At 42.3% G+C, this 15,180-nt stretch overlaps 1 protein-coding gene across 3 annotated transcripts in view; it reads left to right on the top strand.

Annotated features, from left to right (window-relative positions):
- HMCN1 (hemicentin 1) overlaps nt 1-15,180 on the top strand; it is a 723,834-nt gene that overhangs the window by 118,707 nt on the left and 589,947 nt on the right. For all 3 annotated transcript variants that reach the window (XR_005774384.1, XM_040408842.1, XM_040408843.1), the window contains 3 exons: nt 478-605; nt 9,966-10,110; nt 14,020-14,132. Coding sequence is in view for 2 of the 3 variants with exons in the window: in XM_040408842.1 (XP_040264776.1) it covers nt 478-605; nt 9,966-10,110; nt 14,020-14,132 (386 nt within the window). In the remaining variant the exon portion in view is untranslated. The remainder of the gene's footprint in view (nt 1-477; nt 606-9,965; nt 10,111-14,019; nt 14,133-15,180) is intronic.

Consider the following 15,180-nt stretch of genomic DNA (forward strand, 5'->3'; position numbering starts at 1 on the left):
CTGAGCCTGCACGCCTGAGTGAGTCTGGACACACACATATAAACAGCTTTCTTTATAGGGCTGACAAAGGGAGGGGGGAGGATTGGCTGTCGGCAGTCAGGGACTGTTGGTGATGTGACCGCACTATAAGTGAAGTGCCTGGACTGAGATAATCCTTGTGTTGTTTGACACTGAGACACTGCTCCCGGGCAGACGGGCCCCTTGTCAGCCCGGGCCCCGGAGCAGCCGCTTCCCCTGCTTCCCCGGTAGTTACACCACTGATCTGCCCCAAAATTCCACATTGCATGTCGCGGGTACAGCTGTCTTTGGCTTACTGACTATGTTACAATGTTGTTTTAACTCTTTCCTTTCCAGAGGTCACAGCTTAGAGGACTAATTAGCTACCATGCAACTAAGAACAGGTCATAGGCTGATTTTTTTGTATTGTGTATTTCTCATCTATATGCTTCTATTTGAGTTTTATTATTGCACTTTTAGTCGTGCCTATAATTGGAGAAAGTCCTCACGTGGTGAATGTTATTGAAGGAAACCAAATCACTCTGCCTTGTGTACTCCTAGCTGGAAATCCACTTCCAATCAGACAGTGGCTTAAAGACAATGTAGTGGTAAGTCACTTGCTGCTATTTATTAGCACTGTACATGTTAGATATTAAATAGCAGTATCTTCTTGTAAAGGAAAATAACCAAAATAGTATAGCTAAAAGTTTCTTCCGGTCCTCTGTTCCCTATTAAAGTGAATCTGTTACCACAAAATGCAATGCAATTTGCAGGCAGCATGTTATAGAGCAGGAGGAGCTGAGCAGATTGATATATAGTTTTGGATAAAGAGTTAGTAAAACTTGTAATTTATACATTGACTAGCTGAAGGACCCAGCTTTGCTCCAGTATATTTAATCTATTTCATTTAATGTTTGTGTGTGTCGTTAAGGGAGATCAATACTATCCACTATAACAGTAACATCTATAGCACCCCGCCCCCTTAACAGTGACCTCCACAGCCCCCCACCCCTTAACACTGACCCCCCTCACAGTGCCTGGTCCCTTAAAATTGGACCTCCACAGCAGCCCACCCCCGTAACTTTGACCTTTACAGCAGCCTTTCCCTTTAACAGTGAGTTTTACAGCACACCACCCCCTTGACAGTGACCTCCACAGGGTCCCGCCCCCTTAACAGTGTCCTTTACTGGATCGGGGGCATGTCCTTTTGAACAGCTCACTGTAAGACAGCAGCACTGTGCTTTCTGAGTGTAAGCTGCAGGGAGAAATTCACCCTCCCTCCCAACCCTGCAGATGACAGAAGTTGTTTTTACCTTCATTTTTTCAATCCTTGTCGGCTCAGGAGTGGGAGGGGGCGTGGCTTAGTGGGATCATGGGGCTGGGTTTTAAGTTTTTTTGAGTGTGGAAACATTGGGGCAGGGAGCGTGTCTGGGCTCCTTCCTGCAAGAGTAAAGGAACAAAGGCACATCTGGAAATAAGGTACTAAGTGCTATTGGGCCATGGCTTTACTTCAATATCAATTATCTTGGTAAAACTGTGTATGTGGAGGCTGGAGGACCTGCGAGCTTCTATTGGCTGATAAGGGTCATGTGACCAAGCTTATATTGGCTAATGCATTTTTTGGGAATACCCCAGGAACGGTACGTCCTAGAGAGCTGAGACCTGGTCTAAAACCTTCCCGGACACCTGATGTACCTGTGTGCCAAATTTCGTGATTGTAAATGCGATGGTGTGGATTCCTTTAGCGGACATACACATACATACACATACACTCAGCTTTATATATTAGATATCTCTTCTCTTTCTGACTTCAGTTGTACACGGGAGGTGTTATCAGTGATTAATACTGTTCCCTGTGTAAGTGTAACTATAAATAAGTCTGCTCAGCTCCTTCTTCTATATAACATGATGACTAGTGATGGACGAACATCGGCCGGGACAATTTTTGAACACTCGTTTGCGATCAAATGTGTCACCGCCAGCTCTCTGAGAAGTTCTGGCAGACGTTCTTCTGTACCTCTTGCATGATGTTCTTTGTTTTGGTTTCACTTTGTCATCTCCTTTCCTTCTCCCAGCTGTCACCTATTCACACTAATTGCCTCCCTTTATATTCCCTCCCATACTGCCTCACTTTGCGGTTTATATTACTTCCTGGATTGAAGTGCTCACTGCTGGAGACTTCTGTTACTGCTTGTTCAGATAAGTCCTTTCTTGTATTGTGTTTACTTGCTGGCTTGATTCTAGGTGACCCTGACTCCCTCCGTATTAAGTGCAGGGAGCCAGTGGTCGTGTCCCCTCACTATTATAGGGTTTTCAGGTGTCACACAGTCTAGGTACGAGGGCATGCAATCGTCTACCTCTGAGACCTTTGTATGAGCCTAGCAGTCAGGGTGAGCTCTTAGGGTTTTCCAGGGGTCACCTTTATGCTCCTTAGTTTGGGATCAAGCCAGTCTGATGTTTATCCATAACTTCCAGCTATCTTCAATATCATCCGTGACAAAATGTTCACAAACCGCGCGTTAGGCGGACTTTAATGGCAGGCGAACCTGAAAAACCTTCAGGGTATATTTGCAGCCAGCAAACCCTTACTAGAAGTACACAAATAGTCCCACAACATGGACAGTGATATACCAGAGGGGGGTCATTGCCAAAAATTCCCACAAAAAATATGTATTTTAATCAGCCATGCATCTTAAAGGGAAACTCCTAAAAATGTGCCCTGCTGCAGCCTAGAAAAATAAAAATTTTCTATCGGTTTGAGGTATACAAATGTGCAGCACTACCAGTCTGAGGCATCTGTTAACGCATGCATTTTTGGTATGCATTAAATGGATGGCAAAAATAGTATGTGAACCCAGCCCTAGTGTCAGAATAAGCACCAGTACACAGCAGAGCAGCGTGGCGGAGAGGGGAGGCCGCCATGTACTGACAGAGCGCTACCTGTGCCCTGTATTTCCCAGTAGAAATGATCCTTGGGAAGCACAGGGATGAGGACTGTGCTTCCCAAGGATCATTTTCTACTGGGAAATACAGGGCACAGTATAATACACTAGAATCTATAAAATATAAAGATATTATCCCTACCCCCAAATAATAATACAATTAGGTGGTCATTTATTATATAGAAATACGTCTATGTTAGGCGTATTTCTGACACAGATTGTGGCGCAAAGGTCCTTAATACCGCAGGCATTCACCTGACAGCAAAGAACTTTGGATTATGTGGCTGGAGGTACATTAGGCGGTCACAGGATAAATATGTAACTGTCGGCCAGTACAGGCCCCAAAAATTAGGCATTCAGCTGACATAAAAGGCCTTTTATGCCGCTGTATATACATAAGGCACGGACCATTCTTTGTTCTGAGTGGTGGCGGATATGTGTGGGCTGGCATGACAAAATTCAATTACACGTGGTTATCACAGGTGTTGAATTCCTCTGAGATCCATGCCTCATTCATTTTTAAAAATGTGAAGTAGTCCACACTGTCGTGAGCTAAGCGAGTGCGCTTATTGGTCAAGATCCCCCTGCTGCACTGAACGTCCTTTCGGACAGGACACTCGACGAGGGGCAAGCCAATAGTTCCATGGCAAATTGCGCCAGCTCTGGCCACAGGTCAAGCCTGCACACCTAGTAGTTAAGGGGTTTCTCGCTTCTCAGAGCGTCAACATCGTCCGTTAACCTGATTTAGTCGGACACCTGTCGGTCTAGGCTTTCCCTGAGGCTGGATCCGGAGGGCGACTGTCAATGGGTTGACTGCAAGAATGATCTCATATCCGAAGTGACCAACACATCTTCAAACCACCCTCATTTTGCAGGTGCGGTGGGATTGGTACCCCGCACCTGTTTCGCTGTGGGTGGAAATTCCTCTGCCAGTGCCCGCAACAGCAGAATGCAGCATCTCTTGCAGCAAGGCCTTGAAATGCTGCATTCTGACAGTCCTCTGTGATGCTGTTAACATGTCTGCCATTTTGTGTTTGTACCGGGGGTCTAAGTTCATTGCCAACCAGTACAGGTCCTTGCCCTTTATGCTTTTTATACGAGGGTCCGTCTTCAAACACTGGAGCATGAAGGCCCCCTTTTTGCACTAAATTGGAAGCGGTGGAGCGCCCTGGCTCCTGCTTACTGCTTATCGCCCAGGAGAATGTCGTCCTCGATCTCCTCCCTCCAGCCACGGACAACACCAGGGATCCCCGAAAAGTTTAAAGCCTGCTCTTCTTGCCCCTCCTCCTCCCTCCAGCCACCATCCTCCTCTGACTCCTCTTCAGACTCCTGCTGACTTGTCTCAGATAAAGTAGCCCCCCCTGGGAATTCATTCAGCATTGCGACTTCCTCATCTTCCAGCTCCTGCTCCTTGACGGCCTGATCAATGACACAACGCAATGCACGCTCCAGAAAGAAGGCGTAAGGTATGATGTCACTGATGGCGCCCTGGCTGCGACTGACCAGTTTGGTGATCTCATCAAATGGCCACAGAAGTCTGCATGCATCGCGCATGAGCAGCCACTGGCACGGTGAAAAAAAAGAAACCAAGCTTCCCAGAACCTGTCCTGCCGCAGAGTTCGTACAGTTAGTCGTTAACTGCACGTTTCTGCTGGAGCAGCCTATCAAGCATATACAAGGTGGAGTTCTAGCGCATTTGGCAGTCACAAATCAGACATCTGACGGGCAAGTGGTGTTGCTGCTGAAAGTCAGCAAGGCGAGCCATGGCCGTGTGTAACGGTCACGTCCACACACACACAGGGGGAAGGGTAGTGACCACTGCGCTCCACCCTCACCCCTGGCCTTGCCTACTTGCCTCACGAGTCCTGATGACAGGGGACAACTGGACGGCAGTCCCTAACTTAGGATATGTGCAGGGAAGACAGACAAAACAAAATACGGAACATGAACGGACCGGGTCAGAACCAAGAGAGCTACGCAGTACAACGGATTAAGCAAAGAATGGTCAGGAGAAGCCGGGGTCAAATACCAGGAGAGTAGCGAAGTACAAGAGGAGTCCTAAGAGAGTAGTCAGGTGGGAGCCGAGGTCACAATACCAGGATGGATGCGCAGTACAGGAGGAGCAGGCAGAGGATCGTCAGGGAACAGGATCAGGTAAGTATTCAGTAGTCCAACAAATAGCCAGGAACCTAGAAATTAACAGGCAACCTGTGGCCAGCAGGCTGCCTGTATTTATAGTGGGGAGTGAGGGTCATGTGACGTGGCCAGCGTCACATGACCGACAGGCCAACCAGTCAAGCACCGAGTGATCAGCTCGGCGCTCAAGGCAGACTAGGAGCAGGGAGCCACCCAGCCAGCAAAGCCGCCCTGGGAATGAGGTCAAGTACAAATCCTCATTCCCAAAGCTAAGCAACAGGTCTGCGGGCAATGGGGGACCGAGTGCACCTTCGGAACCCCGTGACACCGTGTAAGATCTTCTAAAATGGCCAGAGATTTTCCTGGCCTGCTGCAAGACGTCCTGGACCCGGGGTATTTGGCAACGAATCGCTGCACGACGAAGTTCAGGACATGTGCCATGCACGGCACGTGTGTCATTTTGCCCTGTTTCAGCGCGCTCAGCAGATTGCCACCATTGTCGCACACTACTTTACCAACTGTCAAATTGAGCGGGGTTAGCCACTGATCGGCCTGTGACCACAGAGCTGAAAGCAGTGCAGGAACGGTGTGGCTCTTGGCTTCCAGGCACAACAGCCGCAGCACAGCATGGCAACGTCTCAGCTGGCACGTCAAATAGGTTTTGGGGAGCTTGAGGGGTGTAGCGGAAGAGGAGGTAGCAGTGGAAAAGGAGGAGTCAGCCGAGGAGTAGACGGAGGATGGAGTAGGAGGAGAAGGAGAAGAAGAGGCAGGCCTGCATGCAATCCGTGGCGGTAAAACCAAATACACACGGGTGCCACGGTTTACATGCTTGACGCCCGTCAGAAGGTTGACCCAGTGGGCAGTAAAAGTTATGTACCTTTCCTAGTATTCAAAATAAAAACAGGCACTCACCATCTGGTATGAATGTTAAAATAACTGGTTTACTCAATAAAATAGAATTAGAAATGCCAATACAATATAAATAAAAATCGTATGAACCCCTGACTTCTTAATTTCTGATTTGCTTAAATGTTGAGTTTGGAATATTCAAAATAGATGGGCTTAGGTGATAAAACAAATAGTCGCTATATGCTCCTTATAAAAGTTGTATACAACTGTGAAAAACAACCATATGATAAATACGTAATAGTGCTCCAAAAGTGTAGTCCCACACTTTGTGAATAAATAACAAAGTAAAATCGAACAAGTAATAAAATATAAAAATGATGAAAAAGATGTGAAAAAAGTGAAAAAAAGGAAGTAAAAGAATATCCAGGTAGTGGTCAGTACCAATTCAATATTCGCAGTCAGTTAATAATATATCTGGAGTATCCCTGAGGGCTAGGTATTAGCTGTAGGGGTGGCGTCTGGGGCGTCAACCTGATGCACAGCCTCTTACCTTACCCTTCCCACGATAATCTTTAGATTAGATTCTTCTGTTCAGACAGGCTTGGTTCTTCTGTCTTTAAACTTCTAATAGCAGATACAACATGTGGTGTCCACCAAGATCGATGGTAAGTTGCAGTCACTCCGGACTGTGTTGTGCGTAGGTCTTGGCGTCCCACGTGATCTTGCCCTGAGATCTCCAGACCTTGCAGTACGTGAACCTCAGCGTCCCAGCAAATTAGCGATGTCATGTGATGTTCCACATGATACAGTGCAAGTCAGGTGATGACGTTTTCGCTCTACTAGATCTTTTAAGGGCTCAGTCTTTATAATAAAAGATAATAGAATATGGTGATGTTGGATAGTTTGTATAAAGTTTTAGGTGGGTAGTTTTTAATTCCCAAAACAGCCAGACGCGTTTCGAGGTATCAACCTCTTCCTCAGTGGCTTTGGTATATACTGCAACTACCCCCTTCTTTTATAGTGTGTGGCCTTAAAACCCACCTAAAACATGACATGGATTTGTAATAATCATCCGATCCTATCCAACCTTAAGATTTGAATATACCTTCATAATAACTTTCTCATTGTTACATTCGTAAGGTTAAGTTGTTCTATAAAGTAAGGAATAGATAGATTAAACTAAGGAAGGAGCCGCATTTGCATTTATGTTTCTATTCTTTAGTGAGTTCTATATTTGTTTTAATATACAGTATATAGTTTCATTGAGCTAGAAGGAGCAAAAAGGAGCAAGAAGGAGCAAAAAACGCACCTGGGTTTTTGATATATTTGGTTGCGATTCTTATTGCGTTTTTTTTGTTTTTCATTGCATAGTTCATATAAAGAAGCAAAAAGGAGCAAAGAACGCACCTATGTTTTTGGTACATTTGGTTGCGATTCTTATTGTGTTTTTTTGTTTTTAATTTTTAATTTATTTATTGCTTGCAATATTTTTTATATATAGAGGATATATTCCATGGGTTTAGACTTCCCAATTTTTTTTTGTTACAATTAGACTCTAGACACCTCGGAGTTACCTCTTTTATTCTGTCTTGACATCTCTATATCCTTTAGTTGATAGTGTTTCCATTATTTTTGCCGCATCTGTATTCACAAGGTGCAGTATTTCTTATATTCTCATATCTCCTTCACACACTATGAGAATATAAAAAATACTGCACCTTGTGAATACAGATGCGGCAAAAATAATTCAAGCCCTCAATCAGTATTTGGTGGAAGAAGACATATAGCACCCCTCAATCAGTATTTGGCGGAAACAGGTATATAGCACCCCTCAATCAGCATTTGGCGGAAACAGGTATATGGAACCCCTCAATCAGTATTTTGTGGAAGCAGGTGTATTACAGCCCTCAATCAGTATTTGGCAGAAACAGGTATATGTCACCCTTCAATCAGTATTTGGTGGAAACAGGCATATAGCACCCCTCAATCAGTATTTGGCAGAAACAGGTATATGGCACCCCACAATCAGTATGTTGTGGAAACAGGTGTATCGCAGCCCTCAATCTGTATTTTGTGGAAGAAGGTATATAGCAATACCACCCCTCAATCAGCATTTTGTGGAAGAAGGTATATAGCACCCCTCCATAGGTATTTGGCAGAAACTGGTATATAGCACCCCTCAATAGGTATTTGGCGGAAACAGGTATATAGCACCCTTCAATCAGGATTTTGTAGAAAAAGGTATATGGCACCCCTCAATCAGGATTTTGTGGAAGCAGGTGTATTGCAGCCCTCAATCAGTATTTGGTGGAAGAAGGCATATAGCACCCCTCAATTAGTATTTGGCGGAAACAGGTATATAGAACCCCTCAATCAGTATTTGGCAGAAACAGGTATATGGCACCCCTTAATCAGTATTTTGTAGAAGCAGGTGTATCGCAGCCCTCAATCAGTGTTTTGTGGAAGAAGGTATATAGCACCCCTCAATCATTATTTGGCGGAAACAGGTATATGGCACCCCTCAATCAGTATTTTGTGGAAGCAGGTGTATCGCAGCCCTCAATCAGTATTTGGTGAAAGAAGGTATGTAGCACCCCTCAATCAGTATTTGTCGGAAACAGGTATATGGCACCCCTCAATCAGTATTTTGTGGGAGCAGGTGTATCGCAGCCCTCAATCAGTATTTTGTGGAAGAAGGTATCTAGCACCCCTCAATCAGTATTTGGCGGAAACAGGTATATAGAACCCTCAATCAGGATTTTGTGGAAGAAGGTATATCGCAGCCCTCAAGCAGCTTTTTTTGGGGCATCAGGTATATCACACCCTTTGCAATTAGTTACTCCAATAGCGTTTGTCCCTCTATCTAGCTGCGGTATCGCAGCAGAACTGCACACAACTGCTGCACAATACAAATACACTATAATATAATTTCTATGTTAGAAAGTATATTCTAAGTATATTACACCCCTCCTATATCACACCTATCGATAGCACACCTATACCAGTCCTTAAAAGGACTTTTGTGACCCTATTAGCTAGCATTTGGTGTCCCTAACTGTCCCTGCTCCAAAATGCAACCTCTTCCTACACTGGCAAAACACATAATGTAAAATGGCTGCCAGATCAGGTTCTGTTATAGGGTTGGGGGGGTGTCCATGTGCTGAAACATCTCAATTGGCTGTCCTGTCCCACCTGATAGATGTGTCATGGGTCAAAGTTCAGCGCTATGCAAAAAAATATGGCACGTGAGAATATCGCCATATGTTCGCATGTTCGGTGAATTGCAAACTAGCAAAGTTCACCACAAAACAACCGCGGGGCAAATCATGACGCATTTTGCGGTGACAAGTACATTAATACATGAATAGTGCTGCTGCCACTGACCTCAGATCAGTAATTTGTTAATCAATAATCACCCCCATTCTCCACTACGTTGAGAGGACTCATCCTCGAGTCCTATCCATTATCTATTCCAGGGCTGGTTTGTGGATGAGTGTGGACTTGCCAATTAGTAATTTAAGGTCAGTTACAGCAGTACAATTATTGTAGTACTGTATTTAATAGGACTTGGGGGGGGGGGCTGTCAGATTCCCTTTAATACTTCTCTACTAATAGCTTCAGTGTGTATGGTAAGTGCACTCTATAAGGTATCCACAATGAAAAATGAAGACAAAGATAATTAATGCAAATAACATGACAAGACCATGACCATGCCCAAATCCTCCTGGACCTTGTTCACACTGTCACAGATTATATAAGGTGATGTTTAGCAGGAGCGCATACAGCATTGTACAGGGCTGTCAATCCTGTGTGAGGCACAGATAGCATTCACTGATCCACTTGTTCTTTTGTCCTCATTGCAGATACTTAATAGACTAATTACCTAATTGCAATGGAATTTTGTGTATTCTGTGGTTAACCTTCTTGATAATTAGGACCTTGCCCCACCTCATATTGCACCGTATCACCACTCGCTATAATGGGTTTTGTCTTTCTGTGGACTGCATCAGGTAGACTTTCTAAGATGTTTATGTTCTTTAGGTGGTTTCAAACCCCTATGTTAGTGTCCGGACAGATGGAAGTCTTCATCTAGAAAGTGCTCACCTGCAAGATGATGGAGAATATGCATGCACAGCGACAAATGTTGCTGGCACAAGTAAACGATTAACAACCGTCAATGTATACGGTAAGGCAGAATATTACATATTACAGAATATAATATCACAGAATATTACTGGAGAGCTTGAAAAGTAAAGTTGTGTTGCAAATACTTTATGTCAGAATATGAGACATTATACTCATATATTATGTCAGAATAAAATGAATTATGACAATGATACTCCATTTTCCTTGTGATTATCAAAAAGGAATAGTTAAAAAATAATTTTCATTTTGTACTATTAGTGTTAATCCTTCTTATTTATGAATTTTATTGGATTTTTTATTTTAGCAGTTGTAACAGTTACAATACGTAAAAAAGTAAATTGTGTCACCTTTACTATATAAGGGTACTTTCACACTTGCGGCAGAGGAATCCGGCAGGCAGGTCTGTCGCCGGAACTGCCTGCCGGATCCGTCAAAACGTATGCAAACTGATGGCATTTTAAAACTGATCAGGATCCTGATTCGTCTTAAAAATGCATTTAAATACCGGACCCGTCTTTCCAGTGTCATCCGGAAAACGGATCCGGCATTTATTTTTTTCAAACCCAGCATTACGGCACTAATACATTCCTATGGGAAAAAATGCCGGATCCGGCATTCAGGCAAATGTTCCCTTTTTTGGGCTGGAGATAAAACCGTAGCAAAAGACTGAACTGAAGACATCCTGATGCATCCTGAACGGATTACTCTCCATTCAGAATGCATGTGGATAAAACTGATCAGTTCTTTTCCGGTATAGAGCCCCTAGGACAAAACTCTATGCCGGAAAAGAAAAACGCAAGTGTGAAAGTACCCTAACACACTAATAAGATTGATATGATGAGTCAATCATTAAAGATTACAATCCGCACATTTTCAGCATGGTGTTAATGATAAGCAAACAAAAATGCCAAAAACATATTGAAAAATATGAATGTATAATTGAGCCTACATTCAAGTAATGAAGTAAAGCTCAGCGCAAAATAAATAGAGAAAGTAAACAGATTGAAAAGGAAGGAAGAAGAAGAGGAGGGAGGCAATCATTTCTGAAGGTTCCGATATGTCCCAGAGGTGCGAAAGTAGTCCTAATGGCTCCAGGTTTTCAAAAATTGAGAGGAGTTCTGAGGGGTTTGGATTAGGCTTGAACGAATTAACCTTCGGATCATAAATACTTACATTTTAAAGATGTATCCATACAGCATCAAAATGTATTGGCTCCATGGAGCCAAAGTTCTTCTCGACCAAAGTCACGCGAGACTTCAGTTCATTCCTACTGTATTCATATCTGCGTATTGAAAAACTATTTAAAATAGCAATACGAACTGGGCTTTGGTACCAAGGTACTAGCCAGTACCAAAGCCCAGTTTGGGTTGCTATTAAAAATTGTTTTTTAATACTTAGATATGTATATAGTAGGAATTAACTGAAGTCTTGGGTGATTTTTGTCGAAGCAAACTTTAACTCCACAGAGCCAATACATTTTAATACTGCACGGATATGTAAATATTTAACAAATCGACTTCGGATCTATGAATGAAGGTCTATTCGCTCATGCTTAGATTGGATAACAAACTCCTCCATTCTCTGATATAGCATCACTTCATCAAACCTCTCGTCTAGTGTGTGTGGGGGCCTCCAGTCAGGCACTAAACAAACCTCATGAAACAGCAAATGGGGATGATCTGCACAAGGTAAGGTAATTTTGGCAAGAGATTCATTTTTACGATACTGATTCTGCCAAATCATGAAAATTCTGTATGTTGCCAGGACTCAAGGTCCTTTTGAAATCGTTGAAGAAGGGATGTAAAATTATCTCTGAATAACTGGGATAGGTCTGAGGTAATCTTAATCCCTAGGTAATACCTGCCACAGGCCATGTGATGGGAAAGTAGGCTTTAAGCAACGAACCCATGGACCCAGCAAGAAAAGCATTCAAATCTTCAGATTTGGTCATATTGATCTTGAAATTGTTCTATACTCCAAAGAGAGATATTTTTTATTGTTATTTCTTTATGCTAGTGCATGATGGAATGAATTACGAAAGATAAATCAGGTTTTCATTCAAATGTATGATGTGCTGCACAACTTTTAAAACTATGCTGCAGTTTTACAAGCATTGTACAAACGCTATTGATACACAACCTCTTTCCGGCTACTTTACATCTTGGGGGATTGCATGGATTGGTCAGGTTATGGTATACCTATATGCCAAAGAAAGACTTCCTGTAATTGGCAATATTTCAGAAGTACATACAGCACCTTAAAAAAGTATTGATACCCCTTCAACTTCTCCACATTTTTTTAATGTTACACCCACAAACTTAAATGTATTTTATTTTAAGTAGCAATTGTGTGAAGTGAAAAGAAAATTATCCATGGTTTTCCAAACTTTTAATAAATACAAATCTGCAAAGGGTGGCGTGCATTTGTATTCAGCACCCTGTACTCTGATACACCTAAATAAAATCTAGTATGACCAATTGTCTTCAGAAGTCACCCAGTTAGTAAATAGAGTCCATCTGTGTGTAATTTATTCTCAGTATAACTACAGCTGATCTGTGAAGGCCTCAGAGGTTTGTTAGAGAATATTAGTGAACATCATCATGAAAACCAAGGAACAACCCAAACAGGTCAAGGAAATGTTGTGGAGAAGTGTAAAGCAGGGTTAGGTTATAATAAAAAAATATCCTAGGCTCTTAACATCTTCATGGAGCACTGTTCAATCCATCATCCGAAAATGGAAGGAGTATGGCACAACTGCAAACCTATCAAGGCATGGCCGTCCACCTAAACTGACAGCCCAGGCAAGGTGAGCACTAATTAGAGAAACAGCCAAGAGACCCATGGTCACTTTGGAGGAGCTGCAGAGATCCACTACTTAGGTGGGAGACTCTGTCCATCTGAAAACTATTAGTCACGTACTCCACAAATCTGGCCTTTATAGAGAAGTGGCAAGAAGAAAGTCATTTTTGAAAGCAAGCCATAAGAAGTCTTGTAGGCATGTAGGGGACATAGCTTTTCTTCGGCAGGGACAGGGAAGCTGGTCAGAGTTGATTGGATGATGGATGGAGCTAAATACAGGGCAATCCTGGAGGAAAACCTGGTAGAGGCTGTAAAAGACTTGAGACCGGGGCAGAGGTTCACCTTCCAGCAGGACAACGACCCTAAACATACAACCAGAGCTACATTGGAATGGCTAGATCAAAGCATATTCATGTGTTAGAATGGCCTAGTCAAAGTCCAGACCTAAATCCCATTGAGATTCTGTGACAAGACTTGAAAATTGCTGTTCACATACACTCTCCATCTAATCTGACTGAGCTCGAGCTACAGTATTTTGCAAAGAAGAATGGGCAAAGTTTCAGTCTTTAGATGTGCAAAGCTGGTAGAGACATACCCCAAAAGATTTGCACCTCTAATTGCAGCAAAAGGTTGTACTACAAAGTATTGACTACATTGTGTTGGTCTATCACATAAAATCCCAATAATATACATTTAAGTTTGTAGCTGATTTTAAAAATGTGGAAAAGTTCAAGGCGTATGAATACTTTTTCAAAGCACTGTACCTTTGTCTACTGTATAGCTATTTATTCATACTAGCTATACAATTACAGAATCACATCTCAGAATAACGCATACATATATGATCAATGATATTCACTATTTTTATACAAGTATACACTGCAACTTCAGCTGTTACTTGCATCACACCCTACCTAACAACCTAAAAATACCTAACATAGTAAGATTTAATATTTTTACTTCATAAGTGACATATTTCATATGTGTAATAGACAATGTGCATCATACAAGCATACAGTACATGACAGCATCCTATCAACTGTGTTATATATATTATCACCATTATATTGTATTAGGGTCAACATTTTTATGGTTAGAGACCATTGTAGAGTGAAACTGCAGGAGTAATGTTTAACCTTCTTTTATACAGTTAGTCCAATTATTCAGCATGGACCACAAATTTTCAGTACAATAGAAGGAAATGCAATATCACTACCATGCAAAGCCAGTGGAGTCCCTAAGCCATCGATTATTTGGAAAAAGGTAATTATAATGCAGTAAATATATCATCTTGATAAATATTGCCAGGTTTAAAAAGGGAGATCTTACTATCTACAACAGAACTGGTGTACTAAGTTTGGCTTAAGTGGATGTGGTTTAGCCACTGACAGGGGGTTGCGTGGCATGGAGATTTTTAAGAAACTTTTTAGCAACATCATAATTTAGACATAACCCTGATCTAATCTCTAATCTTGACCAACTTTTCACTCCACTTTTAGAAGTGGTGAAGCTCAACAAATATTGCAACATTTCACCAAAAGTCGCAAAAAATGCACAAATGTTGCAACCTTACAACATTTGTGTGCCATAAAAATAGCATAACAGATTTGATAAATGTCCCCCATAGCACATATGACACATTTATACAGCCACAGCAGCAATTTTAAAGGCAGTCACTCCTCTCTTGATTGAAAAGGACCCGCCGAAGGACCTACACTCAGCGTGATAACGTCACAACTGAGCGTGCAAGTAGATGAGGAGAATTTTTTTTTTAAAACCTAAAAGGCAATATTGTTCTAGTTCGCCTGTTTTTAATGGCCATTAGATGGGTCCACTCCTAAGTGGCATTTAAAAATGGTCCATCTGGCCGTGAAAAGGCAACAAATAGGACATGTTCTATTTTTTGATGCCTACTATTCATTGGCCATTAAAAAATGCTGAATAGGCCCATAGACTTTCAGTGGTGCTAAAAATTTTCCTTGCGACATCCGTTACTTAAATGGCTATCACACAGCCATTTTTAACTGTAGTGTGCACATAGCCTTACAGTTAGGTCCACTGGGTTCTGCTCATGGGAAAACATGTATTATATGACTGTTATAGTTGATGGAATCTGCTCAGTCTGCATAACATTGCCTGCATTTCATAAAACTGGAAGACTCTTTTAAATGAAAGAGTAAAAGGATGACCAGGAACAGAATGAATGTATCCATTTACAAAATTCATGTCATTTAGACACCAATGCATTCTGGAGAATGACTATGTATGTTACTGCTGAAGGCCAGGTCAGCCTTCTGACACATAATAATCA

Source organism: Bufo bufo, chromosome 9 (genome assembly GCF_905171765.1).
Source record: "Bufo bufo chromosome 9, aBufBuf1.1, whole genome shotgun sequence".
Lineage (NCBI taxonomy): Eukaryota > Metazoa > Chordata > Amphibia > Anura > Bufonidae > Bufo > Bufo bufo.